Below are 25527 nucleotides of genomic sequence, written 5' to 3'. Positions count from 1 at the left end.
ATGCATTGCTTTAATAAGAGTGGGAGATAAGTTCTTTTGAAAATATTTTTATTAACAGTGAAACAAGTCTCCCTTTTTAGTATTTGCAAAAAGAACAGCGTTACCTCATGCCTCAAGGTTTCCTTGGGCAAAACTTCTATCACAGACAGAAGGGTCTCCAGCCACGCGTTGCTGACCCCTGGTGGACAAACACAGCAAATTCAGGCAGTGGTCCCCACAGCGGTGTTAGGTGGCAGGTATGCTCCCTATTTTTATACCTGTGAGAAGTTTCTCAGCTATACTCCTTAGTTAACATCAAAAACCTTTGCTGTGTACTGATATAAACACAGATGTTGTAAAAGAAAAATCTAAGGTGGTCCGGGAAGTGTTGCAGTGGATAAAGCACTGGACTCTCAAGCATGAGGTCCTGAGTTCAATCCCCGGCAACTGATGTACCAGAGTGATGTCTGGTTCTTTCTCTCTCCTCCTATCTTACTCATAAATAAATAAAATCTTAAAAAAAAAAAGAAAGAAAAGAAAAATCTAAGAAGAAAGTAGAACTGATAAGAGGAACAGAGAGGTCTTCAGTTCTCAGAGATGCTAACTGTGAGGCAGTCAGCCAGGCCTGCCAAGCCTCCGGGAGCCGGGCCTCAGGCAGTCACCCTCAGAAGGCCAGCAAGGTGGACAAACGTCGCGCTCATGTCCCGGGGACGACCATGGGGCGTGGGGGGAGCACAGCGGCGCCCTGACCTGTGTCCCTGTGCTCCAGGTGGAGTAGAATGACGTGAAGGAAGGAGTGGGCGTAGGTGTGAACGGACACCGACTCTTCCTGGAGGATGGTCAGAAACGCAAGTGCGGCAGTCAGCTGCATCTCAGCCCCGGCGGCCTGCAGCACTTCCTGTGGAAGGAAGCAGAAAGGGTTGGCTGTTACTCAGGGAGCAGAAGTCGTCGTTTTAAAAGCCCAAGGCCACAGAAATCAAGCACAACTCTAGTTCCACAAAATCACTTCACCTCTGAGGACATCTTCCTCTTTATTACTTTTCTTTACTGTGACAATCTGCTTCTGCTTATTGAATCCATTTGACCACACAAAGTTCAAGCGCCTTAGGAATTTATAAAATAACAGTTCATTGTTTCATTAAACAGAAATGGTGGAAGAACACAGACCTTTAAATAATACACTGGGTGCTTGGAGAGACTTGTTACTATGGGCAGTCCGTCATCCTGTCTATCAGCAAGGTCAAAGACCAGACAATCACACCGGTTCTCACTACCTGTATTTCTGCTTCAAAAAATAAGCAGCATGTGTCCTACTGCAGCCAAGAATATAGTTAAGACCGCACAAATTGAACGACTGACAAGAACACAAAATGACATGAAGTAGACTGCTGTTAAAGACGGAATTTTAAAAGCAAAAGAACACTGTTAAAAATTGTATTTACAACCACCTCCATAGACTGTTTAAAGTTAAAACACATATTAGAATATTCATTATCAAGATATCAAAGTCAAAACCTTATCATTCATGTAAATCTCATCAAAGATATTACCTCCAGTTTTCTAAAAGTGCATGTGTGTATGTGTGTGCGTGTGTATGCATGTGTGTCCGTGTATGTGTGTATGTATGTATTTATGTGTGTTTGTGTGTGTGTATGTATTTGTGTATATGTGTGTGTGTAATGTAAAGGCAGTTAAAAGTGCTTTGCTTAGTCAGCACCTCCCCTGGTGAGATTGCTTCCAAAATAAACACTGTTCCACCCAACTAGCAAGTCAGGATGGAAAACACTCGAAACACCTGCTGTGGCCAGTATGCATCGAAGACGAGTTTCAGAAAGCAATAGTCTTTATTTAGGGACAGAAAAGCTGTTGGCAAAGAAATATTCAGAGGAGTCATCAGGGCCACCATGCACATCTGGGTTCACGTGAGGCTCCCGTTTTAGGCTCAGACATGTGACTCTGGCCCGTGTTGGAGTCACTGAAACCCTGGGTTAGGACACATGCCTTCTGCCTTCTTATCTTCAGACTCTGTGATTTAGTCTTCACTCCTACAGTAACATCCGCTACAACTATTTTTAACTGAATTGTCTAAAATTCCTCAAGTCTTCTCAGGATCAGGGTTCTTCTCCTGGGCTGACTTCACCATCGGGGATGGTCCACTGTGAAGAAACCAGCACTAGTTAAGTGACTTGATCACTCCTAGAAGTCAACTGATTTCACAAATACATTTTTCAGACACACGATCCAGTAAGTCTGACACTTAGCAGTAAGGATTCTCCACAGTCTTGCACTCGGGACAAACGCAGTGAGGTCCGCAGACAACTGTGCATCTTCACGGGCAGTGAGGTCCGCAGACAACTGTGCATCTTCACGGGCAGTGAGGTCCGCAGACAACTGTGCATCTTCACGGGCAGTGAGGTCCGCAGACAACTGTGCATCTTCACGGGCAGTGAGGTCCGCAGACAACTGTGCATCTTCACGGGCAGTGAGGTCTGCAGACAACTGTGCATCTTCACGGGCCTTGGGAGACGCTGGAAAGTAGATTCCTCTCTTGCTTAAGAGCAAGGTTTAGTGCCCCTCATGGCTCCGCTTACACACTACTGCGGGCCTGGCATTTCCAACCGGAAGCCCTCAAAAGTGAAATGAGATTTTATAAATGTGGTAATTTGTAACACAAAATACAGTCCCTGTCGGGAGAGGGAAATTGCTCTGTTCCCCTCTAATGAATTGGAACTCCAGGCACCTAGGAGATATTTCTCTACAGTACACACAATAGAGGCGTATTCCATAAGTCACCAGCTTTGCTTAAACAGCCGACACAATGTGTTCAACGTCTGGAAGCTAAACTTACTGTATCAACTTGGTAAATGCATTCACCATAAAGGTTATTGGGTACAACAAGGAAAGGAGGCCTAAAACTGCAAAGCATCTTTGCTTATTTTTAAAGATAGTGTCACTAATGATTTTGAAGACAAGAAAAAAGAGGGGTTTAAATATTAAAATGTTGAAGACCCGGCTCAAGCACTTAAATAGCATAAATGTGAAATTTTTCAGTAACTACCTAATGAAAGGTGAACAGCTCTTTTCACTAGAAGCACATTTTGTAAGAGACCTTCAAACTGAATTGAACATAAACAGTCGGAGCACGCTATCCTTATGAACATAAACAGTCGGAGCACGCTATCCTTATGAACATAAACAGTCGGAGCACGCTATCCTTATGAACATAAACAGTCGGAGCACGCTATCCTTATGAACATAAACAGTCGGAGCACGCTATCCTTATGAACATAAACAGTCAGAGCACGCTATCCTTAGCTATCTCTAACCACTAAGGCTTGGATGCTTCAGTCTTTTCCTTCCACTTATAGCCAAGTGCTACACTAAAATAAAGTGTGAGGAGAAGTCATTTAGGGCACTAAAAATCAAAACTAAGATCAGAGAGAGAAACGGGGAGAGGAAGGCTATGGAAACAGTAAACAGGAATAAAAAGCATGTTTTACCCTTTTTAACTCAGTATTTCAGTGACTGGCAGGGTTTATGTGGAGGTACATCCAAAAAAACCCCAGAGGTTCCTTTCTGTAGAAGAAACAGCAAAGCAACTCACATAACTGCCACAATGAAGAACCATGAGAACAAACAGCACAGAAATAAATGATAAGATTGTGAATTCAAAGCTAGCTTTTAGCCAGCTTATTCTGCCAAGTCATTTCTATATATAAATAAACCAGAACCAGGAGTGACTTTATGACTTGAGCTCTAAAAGTAACTAAAAAGTGATCTGAAATGAGTTATCTATACATAATGGATAGATTAGCTACACATAACAATTCCTAATAATCCACTGCAGCTAGAATTTTCTAAATTTTATTTTCAAGGAGAGAGAGATACAAAGAGAAAGACCAGAGCCCTGCTCAGCTCTGGCTTAAGGTGGTGCTGGGGATTGAACCTGGGATCTTGGAGCCTCAGGTATGAAAGTCTTTTGCAGAACCATTATGCTGTCTTCGCAGCCTGCAGTGCTATTTTATTAAGTTAAACAGTTTGGAAAAAATTATAAGCTTTTCTGGGGCAGAGAAGTTGTAACAAATAGGACTTTCTTTGTCATCTGTCTGAACATTATCCTATCTTCTCTCTCACTCTCTCTCTCTCTCCTCTCTCACTCTCTCTCCTCTCTCTCCCTCTCTCTCTCCTCTCTCTCCCTCTCTCTTTCTCTCTCTACCAGAGCACTGTTACAGTGGTGCAGGGGATTGAACCTGGGACTTTGGAGCCTCAGGCTTGATAGTCTGTTTGCATAACTATTATGCTATCTATCCCTGCCCCTAGCCACACCTTCTGAAGTAGCCCAGTGACAACACAATTCTGATAATACCATTACTTCCAATCACAACTGGTGTACTAGCAATACACTGAGGGTTCTGGCAACCTGGAAAACCAGAGCTACGGCTCCCCACCTTTGATGGAATTCCAGTAAAAGCCAATCACTGGCAGATGTTCCTTCAGTTACGCTCAGCACACTGTGCCAGGTACTAGAGACTTCATCCTGAGCAGAAGCAGAGATGGTGCAGCTCTATAGCGCAAGCTGCTAGCTGATGGAAGGACCGCACGTGGAAGACAGTAGATAGTGACTTGGGTGGTTACACATTGGCAGAGTTGTACCTTTCACTGGAACTATACTGGGTATAAACCAATGTTGCCTCAATAAAGCCTACAGAGACATTTAGGACAACAAGTGAAAGAACAGATGCTAACAGAATGACTCAAAGTCCTGATGTTCAAACAGAAGGGAAACACTGTGCCATTAAAACAGGATGCCAGCGCAAGTCCAGATGTGCAGAGGAATATCCATGGCTGGCGTTGGGACTTGGTGGTCCTGAGATGCCTTTGATGTCTCCGAGTGAGTTCACATGCAGGGAACTGGACACACAGACCTGACACTGAGGTCTGCTGGGAACTCCACAGAGTAGGCGGGCTGATGGCCCACCCAACGGTACCTGAGGACACAGGTGTAAGGGAACCCGCCAACTGGGAAAGGACACCAAGAGTGGAGAACGGATACCAGAAACACATTCCACTCAATTAAAAAGACTGCTGTGGAATTAAAACTCTAAATGGCGGGGCTGGGTAGTGGTGCACCTGGCTGAGTGCACAAGACATTACAGAGTGCAAGGACCTGGGTTCAAGCCCCCAGTCCCCACCTGAAGTGGGGGAGGCTTCATGAGTGGTGAAGCAGTACTGCAGGTCTCTCTCTCTCTCTTTCCCTCCCCTCTCAATTTCTCTCTGCCTCTAACCAAAATGAATAACTGAAGTCGAAATAAAGATAGCAGAATGTCTGCAAATTCTGGATTTTTTTTTTCTAATAATTTAGAAAGCAGCCGATTGATCTGTGTGGGGCTAAGAATGATTCCTAGGTGGGGGGGATCTCCGGGTGTGGGGGTAGGAGGCTATGCAGATGTGCTCAGGGTTAGTGTGATGACTCGGGAGGAAGAGCACTGGAAGGAAAGGCCCACTGTGAGCTCTCTCCAACCCTCCCAAGGAAGATATCGTTCAAAGCTCAGAGAGTGGTTGCTCCTTAGAATTCAGTGTCCAGAGCTGCCTCTGAACATGTCGAAAGTGACAGTCACGCGGACTGTGCTGCTAACCCCGCTGTCGTGAGGAGCAATGTTCTCAGGCACAATCTTCCTCTCAAGTAGAAGCGTAGCAGACGGACTGTTTCGGTTTAGGGTCCTGGATATAGTCTTTCCTCTCTTAGCAGCTTGATCTCTCACTGTAAAGAAAACTCACTGTAATCTGTCAGGAGTTTCTCCAAGTTCTGGTGCAGACAGGGTTTCTAGGAGACACAGGTGACCACGCTGTCAAAAGGACGATTGGCCTTTGTTGCAGCAGAGCGTGTAAATGTCCTTTTTTGTTTTATAATTCTACAAGGACTTCATGTTAGCTCAAGTAAGAAAGAATATTAAATAATCCTAGTACTGCCCCAGAAATAAAATATCTTCTGATCAAGAATTTCAGATGTTCCACTTCATTTTTATTGTAGGCAGGGTGGACGATAGCAAGTGATTGGATGAGAAAGACACCGTGTCATTCTGGGTTCGAGTCCCTGCTCCCCACCTGCAGGGAGAACGCTTCACTAGCAGTGAAGCAGGTCTGCAGGTATCTCTCTTTATCTCTCCCTCTCTATCTCCCCTTCACTGCCAGGAGCTGTGGCCTTGTAGTGCTGGTCCAAGCCCCAGTAATAATCCTGGTGCCAGAAAAAAAAAAAAAAGAGAAAAAAGGAAAAGAAAAAAAGAAGGGAACAGTGTGAGAGGACTGGTCTTTCACAGAATATACTGAAAGGTAGTCTGTTTTATTAGACACGTTAACACAGGAAAAAAGCGTGTACTCAGTAACTGCTTCCACCCAATTTATGACTACAAGATAACATAATGCTGGCCTACTTTGTCCTTAAACACAAAGCAGTCAGTATAAAACTTATAAGCATCAGGAGTCGGGCAGTAGCACAGCAGGTTAAGTACATGTGGCACAAAGCACAAGGACTGGCAAAAGGACCCCAGTTCGAGCCCCCGGCTCCCCATCTGCAGGGGAGTCACTTCACAGGTGGTGAAGCAGGTCTGCAGGTGTCTGTCTTTCTCTCCCCCTCTCTGTCTTTCCCTCCTCTCTCCATTTCTCTCTGTCCTGTCCAACAATGACGGCATCAATAACAATAATAACTACAACAATAAAAAGACAACACGGGCAACAAAAGGAGAAAATAAATTTAAAAAAATCAAAAGCATCACAGACAAGGTTTCCACATGCTTGTGGTCAATGTACTTTTATCTGGGTGGCTAAACACCATGAAAGAAAGAGCAACCGTATCCTCAGAGATACGGTTTCTTATTGCTGTAATCAAGAGCATCGCTGTCTGTGTTCTGAGTGAGCCAAAAGAATGACATATAATTTGATGCTTCTGGGCCATAAGAACTCCCAGCGAGGTCAATGCTGGTCCTGTTTCTCCCCACTAGCCTGACATTACGGATGGTGTTTCTCTTTCCATCGGTGTCCCAATTGCCTAGCCTGCCAACACCATGTGATACTTGACTGTGGGCTTTTTCTAATGTGTGTGTGTGTGGTGGTGGGGGGGGGGGGGTCTGGGACTGCTTGTTTTCTGTAATGGCGTTGCTTTCACAAAGTCATCTTGCTTTTCTAAGAAATTAACTTTGAACTCATCTCATTTAACTCAGGAAACATGAGCTGGAAGTCAGGTACCTTGATTTTTGTTTCTCAAGTCTAAGAAAACGGCAATTTTTAGCATTCTTATGCTGCATTCCTTTAATTAAGACCTTTTTTTTTCTTGCACAAGGTATAAAATTTCATGCTTCCTAGGAACCTCCCAACAAAATATTCATCGCAAAACACTGAGTTTTTAATTCTAAATTTTATTCGTTTATTTATTTGAGTAGAGACAGAGAGAAATAGAGAGGGGAGAGGGAGCTAGAGGAGAGAGACAGAGACACCTGCAGCCCTGTTTCACCTCTTGTGAAGCTTTCGCCCTGCAGGTGGGGACCAGGAGCTTGAACCTGCATCGCTGCACACGATAGTGGGTGCACTTACCCAGGTGCACCACTGCCTGGCCCTGGAGGAATTATTTCATTGACTTTATTACAAACTCCTTAAGTAAAATATCTTCAAACTATCTTAGCGACCTCTAAAGGTCAGTACTCTCTATTCTTCATTTCTCATTCTTGTTTTGTGACTCCTTAGAAATGTAGTCTATCCCAGCAGGCAAGACTCAGCCTGTCCCACAGAGCACATTAAGCATCATGACTGCACGGTAATCTTGGTTTCGGTTTGTAGATGATGACTCCTTCGTCAGGAACCCCTGACCACCTGATCCCTTCTACTGTTGTTAACTGGGGCTTCCAGGTGTCATGTTGAGATGCTCAGGTGGGTTAACGCAACTCAAGCTGAATGTGGACTGCAAATTGCACAAATTATGACTTGCTTCTGGGGAAAACAGGTATGAAAAAGTTCGGTTCATTTTTGAATCACATACTAGGCAAAAATACACATCTTCTCAATTCACCATCATAACCAATAACAGTGATAATAATAAAATCCTAGCACCTGCACAGAAACATGGGTGTTCTGTGTCGCAACGTGGTCTCAGTACACCCCTGATCCAACCCAGTCACTAGAGCCAGGGCACTCAAATACTTACACACAAAGCCCGTGGGCAAATCGTTAGGGTCTTTTAATACTTGTGCTCTTTATATTTTTATGCCAATGAAAATCCCAAGTGAATACACAGCACACACTACTAGCCAAGGTAATTCCTGGCCCCACAGGCAGGAAAGCTCCATGAGGCCGCATGTATGACTGTCTGCTTCTTCATTAAACGCCTATAAGGATCGTGCCTTACCCAGGAAGCCAAAAAAGATAACAAGTACTTACTAAGTATTTGGTATTCTACATTCATAATTAGTAAATAGTAGAGAAAAGAATGTAGTAGAAGGCCAAATAACTCGCTTACCGACACAGAGCTGCTTCTGGAGGGATTGCAGAAGCAGTAAGCATAAAGGCAAAATGGTGATGTCACATTCCAGTCATTATACTAGCGACATTTTATGATCAACGTTGTAGAAATACTACCAGTGAAACAATCATGTCGCCCAGGTATGTCCTAGTCCCCTCCACACTGAAGGAAGCTTGGGTGCCGTGGTGTCTGTCTCGATCGCTGTTCCTGTCTCTCTATCTGACAAAGTTAGGCAGCTGCAGTGAAGTCCCAGTGATGGCCACAAAGAAGGTTAAGTCAAAAGACTTCAGTCAGATAGCTATAATTAAATTTCGATTTAAACTATTAAAAAGTGAACTTCTTAAAATGTCTCAGCTGTGCAAAATAGCTAAAGATACCTTTACAGTTTCGGATTTGATTTCTCCACCTCCTGCGACAATTCTCTGAATATGTCCATCATAATTCTGAGCAGCACAACTTTGCCTCCACTCAGTGACCAGGTACATACAGATCAGCCTTTGGGAGTGCCGGGATGTTTCTGCTGGTGGTCACCACCAAGCTGCCTTCACAACCACTTACTCTGACTTTCGGCAAGACGGTCCGAAGTGTCTCCGCAGGGCTCTGCCGCATCAGAAATGGAAGACTGGCAATTGCGCTGGTTCCTTGGATATCCTGACCAGCACTTCCAAAGGAAACACAAATTTCAGATTTATAATTCTAAGATGAATGCCTGGTTTACAATTATTAACTCGAAAAAAACTGCTTTTAGTAATAAACACTGAATCTGCATATTAAAGCAAGACCTAGAATTGAAATTTTATTAAATAATGATCAAATGTTAGAAAATCATACTTACAATCAAACAAGATATTTTTTATCCTATATACATGTCTTAAATCCAAAAGTTTTGGGAATATTATTAAATACCTACTTTGAAAGTGTCTGATCTGTGTGTTGTATATTAAAAAAAACATAAAAGACAAAGTGTGTGAAAACTGATAGTCATAAGATCAACTTCAGAAGCATGGGAGTTGCTTCTAGCCGCCTGCTTCACTAAACTGAATCTATGAGTTGACAGAACTGTCTAAAACCCTCCCAAAGGCCAACACGGGACATCTGTACAGCCCCTCTTGCCATCATATCCATTCTGTAACTAAGGCTTTATCAGAAAAGACTCAGTGACACTGTAGAGGCCTACAGACCTCAGAAAAGGAGTGTTTCCATAAAACAAAATTCTTTGCTTTAAAAATAGACTATGTGCAGGATAGTGACGCAAATGACTTTCATGCCTGCGACACTGAGCTCCCAGGTTCAATCCCCAGCACCACAGACCAGCTCTCCTAAAAGAGGAAGAGGATGGGAGGGAAGAGCAGATATACACTCCATGGAGTACTACTCTGAAGTCAAAAAGGAGGATATTTGGTCCTTTGAGAGAAAAAATGGATGGAACTGGAAGTGATTATTCTTAGAGAAATAAGTAAGGAGGTGAAAGGCCATCACTGAAGGGTTTCACTCATATGTGCTCTCAACAGTGGTAAAGTGAGTGAGTCTGAAGCTGACACATCTCAGTGTGAACAGGGCGTGGAAGAGACATTAACCAGCACCGAAACTGTCAGCACCACAACCTCTGTCCCATATCAAATCTAAATTTAATTTCTAGAATCCCACCCAGGGAGAAAAATCCCATTATGGGTAATGTGCTGGTGAATAATAAATGTCTTACCACTGCTTAAAGTGGGGGTAAGTGCATCGACTACTGTGTCACAGGCCCATCCCTTTGGGCACAGGCTGAAATAAAGAATGTAGGGGCCAGGCGACTGCACACGTTATTATGCTCAAGGACCCAGGTTCAAGAACCTCATCCCCACCTGCGGGGGGGGGGGGGGAGAGGGAAGCTTCTCAAAAGGTGAAGCAGGGTTACAGGTGTCTCTCCATCTTGCTCCCCCCACCACTATCTCCCCCTCCCCCTCTCTGTCCTATCAAATTAAAAAATAATAAACAGATAATTTTTAATTATCTTTATTTGTTGGATAGAGACAGTCAGAAATCAAGAGGGGAAGGGGAGATAGAGAGGGAGAAAGACAGAGAGAGACCTACAGCACTGCTTCACCACTCAAAAAGCTTTCCCGCTGCGGGTGGGGACTGGAGGCTCAAACCTGTGCATTGCTAACATGTGCACTGAACCAGGTGCACCACTACCCAGCCCCAAATAGATAATTTTTTAAAATGAAGAGTGTAAATTTGCTTATGCTATTTGAGATGGTATAGGTATCAATAATTTCAAAATAACTGTTTCAATATCATCCTTTCCCCCCCCTCTAATAAAAGACACTTCTTAGACTTCAAAATCCCTAACTTGCAACCCAAATGCACCAAGAAAAGCCATTCTGAGGAGACCGTCTGTATAGAGGAGCTGTCCTCTGCTGCCCCGGCTGCGCCAGTCTTTGGGACACAGACACAGAAGCCCGGTCCACAAATCACTGCTCCAGCACTACGCCAATGGCCAGAAAGGAAATAGGAAGGAGAACATAAAAGGACTAGTCAAATACTGGATTTAGGACAGCTATCTTTTGAATTCTAAATGAAGGTGTTATTATTCCATCTCCTCTGGGAGAGAGAGGCACCGATTTTCAAGAGTCAGTTACCAGAACAGCTTAAGCTAAGGAGAAACACGTGTGACTCCACTCAAGCCTTTTCCCATTACAAAAGGTTTGTCATCTCAGCCCCTTCACTGTCTAGAATAACTTCATCACGCAGCTGAATGACAGAGAATTCTGTTGGTGTGTTTTGGTGAAATGATGGATTCTGTCTCTAAGGCCTTGGGAGAACTACAGTGATTGTCATGGGGGTGGAGGAGGTAGGCAGGGAACTTTGGTGGTGGAAGTGGTGAGGGACCATGCCCCCATTATCTTACTATCTTGTAAATAACTATTAAATCATTCATTAAAATGTTTTTCTTAATTTTTTAATTATCTTTACTTATTCACTGGATAGAGACAGCCAGAAGTCAAGAGGAAGGGGGAGACAGAGAGGGAAAGATACAGAGAGACACCTGCCGCCCTGCTTCACCACTTGCAAAGCTTTCCCCCTGCAGGTGGGGACCGGGGGGTTCAGACCTGGGTCCTTGAGCCTTGTAACATGTGCGCTCAGCCAGGTGCGCCACCACCCAGCCCCTTAAAATGTTTTTTAGTTTTTTTTTTTTTTTTTGGATACAGAGAAATTCAGAGTGAGGGGAAGAGAGAGACAGGGAGAGAAAGAGACCCCTGTAGCACTGATTCACCATTTGTGAAGCTTCTCTGCTGCATGTGGAGACTAGGGACTTGAACCCAGGTCCTTGCACATGGTAACAGGTGTACTCAACCAAGTGCACCAGCATCCAGCCCCCTAAAGTAAAAGAAGAAAAGACAATAAAAGAGAAAGTGATGGATTCAGTTTCTGGCCCTTTGCATGTGAATTGCCACCAGATATTCTGGAAGAATCATCCTAGCGGAGGAGCCTGGCAAGCTGTGCCAGGAATTTATAAAATAACAGTTCGTTAAGTATTTGAAAGATAAAATTATCAAAACTTCATTCAAGAAACAGATGATCCAAGTACCCCTACATTAAGGGATATTCTAGCCTTTAGGTTCATGATTATTCAACAATTTGTCTGGCTTTATATCTTAACTCTTTTTCAGCCACCAGGTTCCAGATGCTACCATGATGCCAACTGGACATCCCAGGACAGACAACCCCACCAATGTGTCCTGGAGCTCCACTTCCCCAGAGTCCTGCCCCACTAGGGAAAAAGAGAGAGGCTGGGGGTATGGACCAACCTGTCAACCCCCATGTTCATCACGGAAGAAATTACAGAAGCCAGACCTTCCACCTTCTGTAACTCCTGGATTCATGCTCCCAGAGGGATAAAGACTAGGAAAGCTATCACGGGAGGGGATGAGATACGGAGTTCTGGTGGTGGGAACTGTGTGGAATTATAGCCCTCTTATCCTATGGTTTAGTCAGCGTTTCTATTTTATAAATAAAAATTTTAAAAAAACTCTCAAAAAGGAAAATCCCTTCCCTGGCTGACTTAACAGTGGATTTTACTGAACATTATGGAAGAAAAACACGCCGTTTCTAAACAACCTCTCCCAGAGAAGAGAAAATCATTTCCTGAGTCATTTCATGAGCATTCACCTAAAACTAAGCAAAGAATATATAAGAAAAGAACATTTCAAATCAATTATCTCTACTTAATGTAGATACAAAACAAAAAACCTCAAGAATACAGAAACAATGTAAATAGCATACAAAAGAATTTATATTGAGGCTGGGTGGTGGCACCTGGCTGAGCACACGTCTCAATAGGATTTATAAAGAGGGCTGGCAAAAAAAGCTCACATGGATAGTGCATCTACTTAGTCATATGCACGATCTAGGCTCGCGCCTGGCCCCCACCACACAGAAAGAAGCTTTGGTTCTGTGACTTTTCTCTCTCTCTCTTCCTCTTTCTAAGTGAAAAAAGTCAAAAGGAATAAGAAAAGATTCATAAGCGAAACAATCTATTCACAACCAAATAGATTGCAACTCAAGAACACAAGGCTGACTCATCATATTAAAACCAAGCAGTGTAATTCACTGTGTTAATGGCTAAGTAAGAAAATCCTTTGCCAAGCGCAAGGACGGGTGTAAGCATCCCAGTTCAAGCCCCCGGCTCCCCACCTGCAGGGGAGTCGCCTCACAGGCGGTGAAACAGGTCTGCAGGTGTCTGTTTTTCTCTCCCCCTCTCTGTCTTCCCCGCCTCTCTCCATTTCTCTCTGTCCTATCCAACAATGAGGACATCAATGACAACAATAATAACTACAACAATAAAACAAGGGCAACAAAAGGGAATAAATAAATAATTTTTTTTTTAAATCCTTGTAGTTTTTGTAGTTTATCAGTAGATTTGGGGGCGGGGGACACACACACACACAACAAGATCCAATACCTACCAAAGATTTCAAAAGAAGTCCACAAGTTGGGACTATAGGGAACATGCTTAACTTATTGTTATCTATAAACACCTCCTGCCGGTATCACAGATGACGGTGAGAGACCGGACATTTTCCCCTGACATGAGACCCAAGGCTGGGAATCCTCTCCCACCTGTCCTATAGCAGAGGAAGCTAGCAGCTCCTGCTTCAAAAGAAATTACCATCATCAGCCACAAATCGCACTGAGAGCATCACCCAGTCAAGAGATGGAAGGAGAAGGTAGTCCATCACCTGGGTCCCCGCCCCTCCAGTCTCCATCATCCAACCTGCAAGTGTGGAAAATACCAGACAAACCCCAGCTGAGAAGCAGTCTAAAAAACACCTAACCAGTGCTCTTCAAAACCATCAGATTATGAAAAGCCAGAAAAGACTAACGAACTGTTATAGCCAGATAGAGCCCAGCAAGATGTATGCAGTAAGTGCAACGTGGGCTTCTGGAAAAAGTCCCAAGACAGGGGCAGAATGGGAGAAAGACATTAGTGGAAAAAAACAAAACAAAAAACGGTGAGAGACAAATAAAGCCTGGATGGAGTTCAGTGAGTGGCGACGCTCACAAATGTTCCTGCTTATGTAAGATACTTTAGAGGAAACTTAAAAGGCCTGCAGAAACTCTCTTTGTAACTTTCCTGGAAATATATATAAAAGTATTTCAAATTGAAGTTAGTTTTAGAAAAATAATCTACACAGAGTATATAGAGCTGGTTCATGTTAACATCACAGTTTAATTACCAAGAGACATTTCAAACCAAGAGGACTTAACAGACTTCTTCGTCCAGAACACAGAGCAGTTTTTATGTTGTCACAGAACTCTCGCTCTGCCCCAGATCTACTCTAGCCAATTCTATAATGTGCACAGTTCTTGAAGCTAAAGAACCACACTGCTCAATACTTGGTTATTTTTAGTGTGACTAAAGGAACAGCCTTTTTGGTTCAGTTATATCACTGCAGTCGATTCCTGTGAACCTGGGCCCATTCAGGATCAGGAAAATCTAACTTGCAAATGAACGATCTTTTTAACTGAATGGGGTAGGGGGAGGGGATCTTCTTGAGAGTAGGGACGTCTGCATACATAAGATACTAGCTCTGCAAAAATAAGAAGAACAGGTGCTGGGAGGTGGTGCAGCTGGCTGAGTGCACATGTCACGTGAACAAGGACAGGGTCTAAGACTCCAATCCCCACCTGCAGGGGGGAAGCTTCACAAGTGGTGAAGCAGGGCTGCAGGTGTGTCTGTCTTTCTCTCTGTGTCTGTCTGTCTTCCCTTCCTGTTTCACCTTCTGTCCTGCCAAATAAAAATAAATAAATAAATACTTAAAATAATAATAATAATAAGTAAGCATCGATCAAAAACTCCATCACTTCACCTACCCATGTGGCTTCTGCTCTAGAGGCAATGTCCACTTGCACTATTTAGTGGAAGAAATAAGAAACAGGTTCCGCATCTCATCACTAGGATTGAGGGTGGCGTGGTCAAATACCTGCAGCCCTGCTTCACCACTCAGGAAGCTTAACCCTTGCTGGTGGGGACCAGGGGCTTGAACCCAGGTCCTTGTGCACTGTAATGTGTGCATTCAACCAAGCGCACCACCACCAGCCCCCCCCCAAAAAAAAACTATTCTTACAAAAATTAAAAGGTAAGTCACAGGGGCCAGATAGCTCACCTGGAAGGGTGCTTGCTTTGCAAGCCCAGCCCTCACAACACAGGGCCAGTACTATACTGTCTTTCCCTCTCTGCCTCCTGCCTCTCTCTACTTGAAAAGCGTGGCCCCAAGTGGTGAGGGCCAGTTGACAACAAAAGAAGACCAGTCATAGAAACTGGGAGAAAATATTTGCAAAGCACATACTCAACAAACCGGAAAAGGATGGGAAGAGACAGACATACCACCCAGCGAGATACATGGTGGTTTCCCAGACACGCTACCGTGTTCCGTGTCCACAGTCCGTTAGGCAAATCCAAATGACAAACACAACAGGGAGTCGCCATGTTCTAAGCCAAGAAAGCCGCTAGAAGAGACTAACCAGCGCTAGGCAAACTAAACATACGAAGTGTCATTCGCTGCTGGTAGAAATGAAAAAACGGCCATCACTTGGGAAACAGCAGTTTCTTAAAACTGTAAGCAGACGCCTACTGTTGGGTCCAATCACCCCACCGCTGGCTGATTGATCACCAGAGAGGAGGAAGACCTATGCATGGATGTGTGCAGCCACGATGCCTGTGATCGCCACACGCCGGAACGCACCCAAACGCCATCTACGGAGGGGTGGGTAAACAAAATGTGCAGGTTCCTAAGGTAGAGTGATTATCAGTTGTGAAAAGGGAGCGCAATGTCATGAAGTTCAAATATTTAATTTTTTTCATTATTTCCCTGACAGGACAGAGAAAAATTGAGAGAAAAGAGAGACACCTAGAGCTCTGCTTCACAATTCATGAAACATTCCCCTCAAGGTGGGGACTAGGAGAGTGACCCTGGGTCCTTGTGCTTGGTGACATGGGCACTCAGCCGGGTGTGCCACCACCCGGCCCTTCAAAGTAATTCTGAGCAGTAAAAGCAGCCATATAGAAGAGTGACTGTCATGTGATTCACCAGCAAGTGCAGCTTCACCTCTATTGACAAAAAGCAGATCTGTCTGCTGGGTGCCGGGATTGAGAGAATCGAGGGAGAGAAGATACCGCAAAGGGAACTAAATTACTTGGGGGCTGGGGGTATCTTAACGGGCTTAACTGTGACAGTGCTTTTGCAGGTAATATAAACACCAAAAATCATCCAATGGAACAGTCCCAAATGCACACCTTATTAAATGCCTTAGTAAAAGTGCAGAAACATGCAGCCCTCACAGGACTTGCCACAACAGGAGATCCCACAGCACACATCACACACACACACACACACACACACACACACACACACACACACACACACACACGTCTATAGCCCACATCAGGAAAGCCTAATATCTGGGAACAAAAGGCCAATTGGTGGTTGCCTTGGGTCACCATGCAGGGAAAAAGCTGTATAAGGACATAAAGTTTCTGGGTGAAGTCCCGGGTGTATTGGAACTAAAGGCACACTCTGGGCTGGGGAGACAGCCTAGTGGTTATATAAGAGACTTTTAGCCTTAGGTTCAGTCCCCAGGCCCGCTATGAACCAGAGCTGAGTACTGCTCTGTTAAAATAAATAAGTAAGTAAGCAAATAAATAAATATCACTGATTAGATAAGAAAAGAAAGGAATAAAAACCACTCTGAGTCTTTACTGAGAATGACTGCCCAAGTCCGACAGCCTCACCAGACATTTATTCTCCTTTTCTTTACTATGTAAGGGTCTTCTCTCCCATCTGGGATGAGCAGACTTGACTTAGAGAAATCATTTACAGTCTCTTGGTGAGTGAATGAGTCGGCCTCGACCACCAGGAATAAACCTGACTCTGTTTGAATATACAGTATTTGTGACACAGCACAGCTGCTCCCTCAGTGTCCAACACATCTGCTAACTGGAGGTGACATCTAATGAAATTCAGAAAAAGGCACTGCCTCTTTTTTTTTTTTTTAATGCTGGGTGAGCCACCAACTGGCTCCTGTAATTCATTACTATTTTTAATGTATTTATTTATAAAATGGAAACACTGACAAGACCATAGACCACCGGATAGAGGGGTACAATTCCCACCCCCAGAACTCCGTATCCCATCCCCTCCCCTGATAGCTTCCCTATTTTTTAACGACATGGAGTATGGACCTAGGGTCATTACGGGGTGCAGAAGGTGGAAGGTCTGGCTTCTGCCTTCTTACATGCTTCCTTGAGCACAATCCTCTGCAGGGTAGTGCCAGTCACTTCCTGGGAGACGCTAACCACAAGCCTCACAGATCAAATATGTCTGACCCAAAACTCATTTCTCTCAGTGCCAATTAGGTGCACTACAAAACCCATATTTGCTTCATGACGATAACCTGGACATCTGCTTCTACCTCCGTGGCGTTATCTAAAAGAAACGTGTGGGTATAGTCACCAAGAGACCTAGACGGCAACGTTCAGGGTGGCTCAGTTCATAACGGCCCAGACCCAGAGCTAAGTCAAGTGTCTGTCAACAGCAGGAATACCAGCAATTCTGGTGTGTAGCCAGGTAAAGGAACTTCATACAGCCACAAAGATAAACAATCCATTTCCCCATGAAGCAACACGGTGGAGTCTCTTTTCAGAGTTGAGTTAAAGACACTCGTATAATACAGCGACCACATAAAGAGCAGAGTCAGACAAGCTGCCCTTGAGGTCACTGGGCAGGGAGGGCGAGGCCCTCCTGCAGACTACACCGGAGATAGTGTTCTGCTTCTTTCTCTGGGTGCTGGCTTACAAGGGTGTGCTCATGGGCGAGAACTCAGCAAACTACTTGTGCCCATATCAACTTGTGTTCAAAAAAGCTGGGTTTCAAGAACAAAACATGATATGAGAGAAGAGCACTTCGGTAACTAAGCTTCGATCTTTCTTAGCGTGAATGGAGGTGACGCCAGCACAGGCCCAATCATGAACCAAACTCGGCAGAGACAGAAAAGGGAAACCATGGGGAGGCAGAAAGGAAGCGAGAAGCTCACACGAGCATGTGCGCGCTCTGGAGAGGGAGGGTGCCTCTCCCAAGAGGTACAAGGAGAGTCTCCCAATCAAGCACCACTGTCCACCTGCCTGCCAAAGGCATGGTGCAAACGTAAAGCTGGCAGGCTGCTCTCCAGAACATTCTCACTCAGGAATGTGTAGCCATGAGTCTGCTGTGTTTGTTCCCAGACAGGTTTACCCCAGGTTCACTTGACACTGCAGTTGCATAAGTTGATTAAGGATTACATAATCATAGGAATGTGAGAAAGAGCTGCCGCTGTGAAAACCTAGTTGGAAAGTTTTAGAAAAATTCAATGAAGGTATGTTGCTGCTGACGGAGGAAATAAGAAACAACAACAGCAAACATAATGGATCCTAAAAGTCTCAGCCCATATGTTTGCAGATCACTTAGTATGCATCTTGAAATTCTTGCTCAACTTGAGAGAAGCCAGATGTGATATTGTAAACGTAATATGGGCGTGACTGATGAAAGAAAGGATTCTGAACTGCAGCCACCAGACCTCCACAGAAAGACAAGCTAACAAGCCTATCAAAAGACTGACACACACATACACACACACACACACACACACACACACACACACACGATACATGATTTGAAGAGTGTGTGTGTGTGTGTGTGTGTGTGTGTGTGTGTATCCTTAAGCTAAAGTGAAATGTTTAAAGTCTGTATCCTTTTTATGATTCTCAGCCTCAACCGATTTGTCTAATAAAATAAAAAGGGGTCCATCCCATTTGTAAGTTGTTAAAAACAATCCTCACCAACAACCACTGAAGATGCCCACCTTCAGCACAGCCAGGAGACCCTCTTACACACACACACACACACACACACACACACACACACACACCCCTCACATCCCTACCTCATAAAAACAGCACTCAAAGGTAGAAAGGAAATGACAGGTGGTGATTCAGAAGAACTTAGAAATGTAGACATATAAAAACATTTTCCACATGGCTTTTGACAGTAAACGGAACGTGTCTTTTTCAAAATGAAATAGCCAGGAGCTAGGCAGGTGGCCAAGGAGATAAGTGGGGTCCTTCCTCAGCACCCCCAATGTCATTTGTAATCAAGGATGGAAACTGGCCACAGTCACAGTTTAAGCTTCTGTTTACTCCTTTAAGTGCCAGATTTTACTACAAAAATCTCACTCTGGGCCAGACGGTGGTGCACCTGGTTAAGTGCTCACACTACAGTGTGCAAGGACTGGGGTTCAAGCCTCTGGCCCCACCTATGGGGGGAACACTTCATGAGTGGTGAAGCAGGGCTGCAGGTGTCTCTCTCCCTCTCTATCTCCCACTCCCCTCTTAATTTCTCTCTGTCTCTACCTAGTAATAAATAAATATTTTAAATGAAATAAAAATCTTCTTTAAATTATTTTTTAAATCCTACTCTGACATCACTAAAGGGAGCACTCACTCCAAAAATAAGAAGAGGGGGTGTGTCCATAATTCAAAATGTACTTTATCTGACCATCCGTGCAAGGTGAAAAGCAAAAGTGTTCTCAAACTCACAGTGCGAAATGTAAAATAGTTTTGAACTGACTGGTGGCTGCAAAATGAGCAATAGAAAAATCTAGATTAAGTGCAGTAGCTATGCTACACATTAAATATGCAATATATATTGCAAATACAGCTTAAATTATCTCAATAAGAAAAACAGAAATCCAACAAGGGCAACAAAAGGGAAAATAAATATTTTTAAAAAAAGAAAAATATTTTTAAAAAAAGAAAGAAAAAGAAAAGAAAGAAAGAAATTTCCATCTACATGAAAGGTCCAGGGCAGGCACCAGCACAGAGACTGAAAGCAGATTAGTCATTCTCAAAAGGCTGGGGAGGTTGGGAGAAGTGAAGAGGGTCCACTCCTGGGCACAGAATTTCTTTCTGGGGTGATGGCAACATTCCAAAACTGACTTGGAGTGGCAGTGAGAGTCTCCTCCAAGAAGACAGAACAAAGCACGGAGCTACGTGCCAAGTAAGTGAACTGTGTGGCATGTGGCACATGAACTGCACGCATCTCAATCAAGTCAGGAACAAGACATGAGGGAGGGCCTGGTGGGGCATCGCTGCACAGCTAAGATGGCGTCACTTATTTATGGGAATGCACTAGTGGGTAAAGATGCATCTGATCAGTGCCACTGACAGTGACTGTGGTTGATGAAGGAGGTGAAGGGTAAATAGATACAGAGTGATTTCTCTCATAACTGGAATACAGAAAATTGAGAAAAAGGAACTTGGAAAAAAGAGAGAAAGGAAAAACATAGTCAACCCATAGCTATGGTTTAGGGAGAAGTATGGTGGTCACCATATGAGGGGCTCAGAACTCTAGCGGTGGGAGTGTGTGGAATTAGACCCCTAGTATCTCATAACCTCGTAAATCACTATTCAATCACTAAAAAGTATATACTTACTAAAAAAAATTATCTAATTAGATTGAGCACATACTGCAGTGTACAAGGACCCAGCTGAAACCTTTGGTCCCCATCTGCAGGGAGGAAGCTTCACAAACAGTGAAGCAAGGCTGCAGGTGCCTCTCTTCCTCACCCCTCTCAATTTCTATCTCTAGCCAAAATACATATATAAATACTTTTTTAAAAGATTGATCTAATCAAATTACAATATATACACTCAAGTTTCTAACAAAATCATGCACATTTTAAGTACATTATTAATATCTATGCCAAAGCCACAAGGAAGAGAGAGAACAGAAAAAGATGCTGTGGTCGGATTGTGACTAAGTCACAAGCTGTGACTATTAGGGAAATTGTTTTGCTTCATCGCTGAATGCCACAGATGGGTATATCGCATCATTTTTATGCAAAGCTACAAACTCATCTGTGCCAAATCTCCAAATACCATAATGTTCTAAAAATTCTGAAAGTAGCATTAAGTGTTGACCTGCCATGCTTTTGTGGCAGAGAATGATCAGAGGGATTCCTTGCTATTGTCTGTATGGTTTTCTAGATATTAGACTCAAAAGTTACCAGAATCACCACTAATATAAAGCATTTCCTTTTTGGCTGTACACATTTGACTCTGAATTCTGAGTTAGCACATACTTCTGATATGCAGACGAAGGGCTCTGAAGAAACAGATTAGACATACAGAAGCCTGGGAGAGAGAGAAGCTGAGTATTAAATACTCAACTCACAGAGGAAAAGTAAAGTACTCAGAAGCAAACCTGAAAATGACAGAGAAAAAATGAAAACAGGAATAAGTGTCAGAATTTATAGCGACAGGAAACAGAAATTAGAAAAAAGAAAATGAAACTATATTTAAAATGGAAGGCTCAACAAATAAAAGCAGAGGAGGCTTTCGCAGGTATAAAGTATCCAGCTCATCTAGGGCACACGCTGAAAATCCCAGAGAAGAAAGACCCTTTGAAGCTTGGTATGGTCCCTTCAGAAGCTGAAGGGATTTCAACAGCTGAAATCCCACTTGCCCCCAGGTGGTGGTGAGAAGGCAGGAAGACAAGAGAAGACTCAGACACAAGCAAACCAGTATTCCACTTCTGAGCCATTTGCAAATCTCCTTCCAGGTAGATGAGCCTTCCACAAGAAACTAGAGGAAGTTATCAGATCTTTTTTGCAAACTCTTGTCTCAGAATGAGATCTTTCTGTCTCTATACAGGCTTTGTAAGTTCCAGAAGTAGATAAAACTTGGGTTCTGTGTCTGAGAAATAAAGACAACTTAGATGACCTGGTTCACTAACAAATGGTAAAAGCAAACTAGGAAACGAATGAGCCATCCTGCAAAAAGAGAAGCAGCAGCCTGTTATCTGGTTGCTGTTATCTAGAAGCATCGGCACCGGCTGTCCCCACTAAGGAGAGCAAAACTCTCCGATTCCTAACGGCAAGTCAGGGCCGATACTAAAGAGTTCACTAGGAATGAGGAGGAGCTTGGGACAAATCACTAACTCCTGTGTATGAAAGGAGATTCACCCAAAGTTTGACCGGCTGTCTGCCTAGTTCAACAGGGAAAAGTCAGATGTTAAAGCTATTGTTCAGGACGCTGAATGTTAATTTTTTTTCTTTTTTTTTAAAATTTTTTATTTAAGAAAGGATTAATGAACAAAACCATAAGGTAGGAGGGGTACAACTCCACACAATTCCCACCATCCAATCTCCATAACCCATCCCCTCCCATGATAGCTTTCCCACTCTCTAGCCCTCTGGGAGCATGGACCCAGGGTCATTGTGGGTTGCAGAAGGCAGAAGGTCTGGCTTCTGTAATTGCTTCCCCGCTGAACATGGGCGTTGACTGGTCGGTCCATACTCCCAGTTTGCCTCTCTCTTTCCCTAGTAGGGTGTGTCTCTGGGGAAGCTGAGCTCCAGGACACATTGGTGGTGAATGTTAATTATTAAGGCACAGAAAAATTGGTCTAGCGTTGGGTTATTCTCTAAGCACCAGACACATACAATTAGTTCATACATAGTAAGTTTAAAAAGTAACAATAATAATAATCATTAGAAATGGTTACAACATCTGGCGCGCTGCACCAAAGGAAGAGACTCTGGGGTGGGGGGCTTCAGGTCCTGGAACATGACGGCAGAGGAGGACCTAATGGTAGTTGTATCGTTATGTGGAAATGCTATAGGTGTACAAACTGTTGTATTTTACTGTCAACTGCAAACCACTAATCCCCCAATAAAGAAATAAAAAAACAAAATAAAAAATAACATGGACACATTTTATGTGATGGAATTATTGGAAAGAATGGTCTAAATTATAAACTGGCTGATATACAGAGGACAAAAAGTCAAGACACCACTGACAGGTTAAAGAATAATAAATTGAGAAAATTGGAATTTTTTTGTTTAGAATCACTCCATGAGTAGTATGGGGCCAGAAACATGATCTCTAAATAGGGAGGACAAGGAAAGTGTCAGCACCTGCCACAACGTCGACCCCAGTTGCAGTATCAAGGATGACAGATATCCTCGGAGGAATGTAACACCACCTTCAAAAGCAGACTCTAAAAAGCACAAGAAGAAGCCGTACTTGGGGAAATGCCGCATCAGTGAAATGAAAATATTAAGACAGAAGCACACAGAACGTCTTAGGAAATGTCTTTAATTTCTTCAGAGTTGTATGCCTGTGTGTGCTGTGGTGATCACCTCATCAGTTCCTCAGAAGAAGATTCAAAACATGATTTTTAAAAATTAAAGGAAATTCTGTAAATATTTGTCATGACCATTTGCCTTAAGTAATTCTGTAGAGCTTGTGAGATGGAATTTGAATGAGAACTGGATCGATCAAATTAAAAAAAAAAAAAATCCCTCAGGCAAAAGTACAAAGCAAAATTGCCTTATTTGAGCTTTTCTTTCCCTGTATAGTAAATAGCATGTCCTGTTCGGACTCTACAATAAGTTTAAATTTAATCAATCACTGGGTATTCTTAAATCTCATCTGAGCTTACTGGATCTTATGTGAAAACATTCAAAGCTGGAAAGTTTAAAAAAAGAAAAAGAAGAAGAGGAGGAGGAGGAGGAGGAGGAGGAGGAGGAGGAGGAGAGACTCATTAATTGTTCTGCCCCTCCTCCTCATCAAGGCAATATTCAAGTTCTCCTGTGAGTGAGCCCAGACCCAAATCTTAATGTAGAATAATAACTAAGGGCCAGTGTTGTTTGTGCAATGCAGACTGCTACAGTGGTGAAGTAAATTTGGACAAAACTGTAGCATGACATTCCAGAAAGTATTCATCAGTTCTGCCAACAGAAGAAAAACAAGTTCACAGAGAGATTCAATTACCTGAGCAGGTAAAGAGCCCTTTCAATATCGCTGAGGTCCTCGTCCACTGTCAACCTTTCTATTTCTTCTGCTGTCTGTCAAATGAAAAATACAAATTCAGCACACAAGGGGGCCCACCCTACCTAGCCCCCAAGAGCGTTAAGCCTCAGCCTGGAAAGTAAGCAAGGGTACCAAGAGTCAGGACCCCAGAGTGGGGTTCCGGGAGTTGGGTGTTGTCTGTTTACTGGCCCAGCTTCTAGGCTGGAGCTTGGGAAGTGGTTATGGCTTTGGAACCTTGCAGAAACCAATTTTATCTGCACGTACAAAATACCAGCACACTCTTGCTCTCTGGTATCCCAAGGCTGTTCTCTCCAGCATTTTCCATCCCAGGAAAGAAAGGGGCGGGGAGAGAGGGGGAGAGGGACGGTGGGAGACTGCAGCAAATCGGACAGACAAAATCTGGGTGGGGGGTGGACGGACCGGAAACTCTAGGGCTGGAAGGAAGCCGAAGATTAGCGACACTGCGGAAGGTGGGAGCCAGTGAGGCTAAAGAGGGGTATTGAGGGGCTGACTGGGGGCGGGGGCTTGCAGTGGAGCGGGGTGGGGGTGCAAGCCCTCCTCTGGGAGGCGGGGTGGGGGTGCGAGCGCGGGATGGGGGGCTGCAGGCTGGGCATGGGCTCCCTCTAGGGAGCGGGGGGTCTGCAGGGCCCCCAGCTGGAGCCCGGGAGGGGCTGGGGTGAAATGGGGTGACTTGGGATGGGGGTGCGGAGAGGGTCCGGGGTTTCCCAAGGATGGAAGGTGGCAAGGGGCCCGTGGGACATGAGCTACTTGGATGGGGGGGGGGGGCAAGGAAGCGTGGGATCTGGGGGTCTCCAGGAGAGATTTTGGGTTTGGGGGGGGCGGTCGGGCTGGGTGGACGGAGGATGAGACGCGGGCAGCACCAGGGAGGCCGCGTCGGGGAGGCAGCCGGTTGGGGATCGGGGACCAACGGGCTGCAGCGGCCACCGGGCAGCTCCTGCAGGGCCGGCGGGAGGGGGCCCCGGCCATGGAGAATGGGGGTTCGGCCGGGCGTGCTGAACCCAAGGGGCCCCGGCTGGCCCCGGGCCGCAGGGCACGGCCGGGGGTCCTGTCCCTCGAGGCGCAGAGTCCCGGGACCCGTCGAGCAAGGGGTGCCCCGGGGGGCCGGCTGGGGGTCCGGGGGGCCGGCTGGGGGTCCGGGGCGCACCTTGAGGCTCCGGCGCACCGGCCTCTCGATGAAGGTCAGCTCCTGCAGCTCATCCATGTAGCCGAACAGGCTGCTCTGGCCGAAGTCCATCGCGGCGGGCGGCGGATGCATGGACCGCGAGCTGCCTTCGCCGCCCGGGCCGCAGCGGCCCCGGTGCCGCCCTCGGGCAGGACTTTCTCCGGCTCTCGTCCGCTGGCGGCGAGCGGCGGGCGGGGCGGGCCGAGGGGCGGGGCGGGCGGCCGAGGGGCGGGGCTTGACAGGGGCGGGGTCAGACGAACCTGGCCACGCCCCCTCCGGACGCCGCGAGTCCACGAGCCGGACGCAACCGCCGCGCAACGTCGCTTTGGTCCGCCAGCCCCTCCTGCCCGCACCCCCCACTGCGCGTGCGCGGAACCTACCCCCTGCCGCAGGCCCGGAGGCGGCGTGGGCTGGACCAATGAGCGGGGAGCAGGGGGCGGGCGGTGGGCGGAGCGCTCGCCGCAC

At 45.1% G+C, this 25527-nt stretch overlaps 1 protein-coding gene across 8 annotated transcripts in view; it reads right to left on the bottom strand.

Annotated features, from left to right (window-relative positions):
* Positions 1 to 25247, bottom strand: part of PPP4R4 (protein phosphatase 4 regulatory subunit 4) — a 66182-nt gene extending 40935 nt beyond the window's left edge. For all 8 annotated transcript variants that reach the window (XM_060180963.1, XM_060180965.1, XM_060180966.1 and 5 more), the window contains exons 1-5: positions 25045 to 25247; positions 23841 to 23914; positions 9047 to 9149; positions 730 to 877; positions 105 to 178 (exon numbers count right to left, since the gene is read on the bottom strand). In XM_060180963.1, the coding sequence (XP_060036946.1) occupies positions 105 to 178; positions 730 to 877; positions 9047 to 9149; positions 23841 to 23914; positions 25045 to 25155 (510 nt within the window). In that variant the 5' untranslated portion in view covers positions 25156 to 25247. The remainder of the gene's footprint in view (positions 1 to 104; positions 179 to 729; positions 878 to 9046; positions 9150 to 23840; positions 23915 to 25044) is intronic.
* Positions 25248 to 25527: the final 280 nt, after the last annotated feature.

Source organism: Erinaceus europaeus, chromosome 22 (assembly GCF_950295315.1).
Source record: "Erinaceus europaeus chromosome 22, mEriEur2.1, whole genome shotgun sequence".
Classification (NCBI taxonomy): domain Eukaryota; kingdom Metazoa; phylum Chordata; class Mammalia; order Eulipotyphla; family Erinaceidae; genus Erinaceus; species Erinaceus europaeus.
Note: the sequence above shows the minus strand (reverse complement) of the source record. Positions and strands in the feature narration are given on the sequence as shown.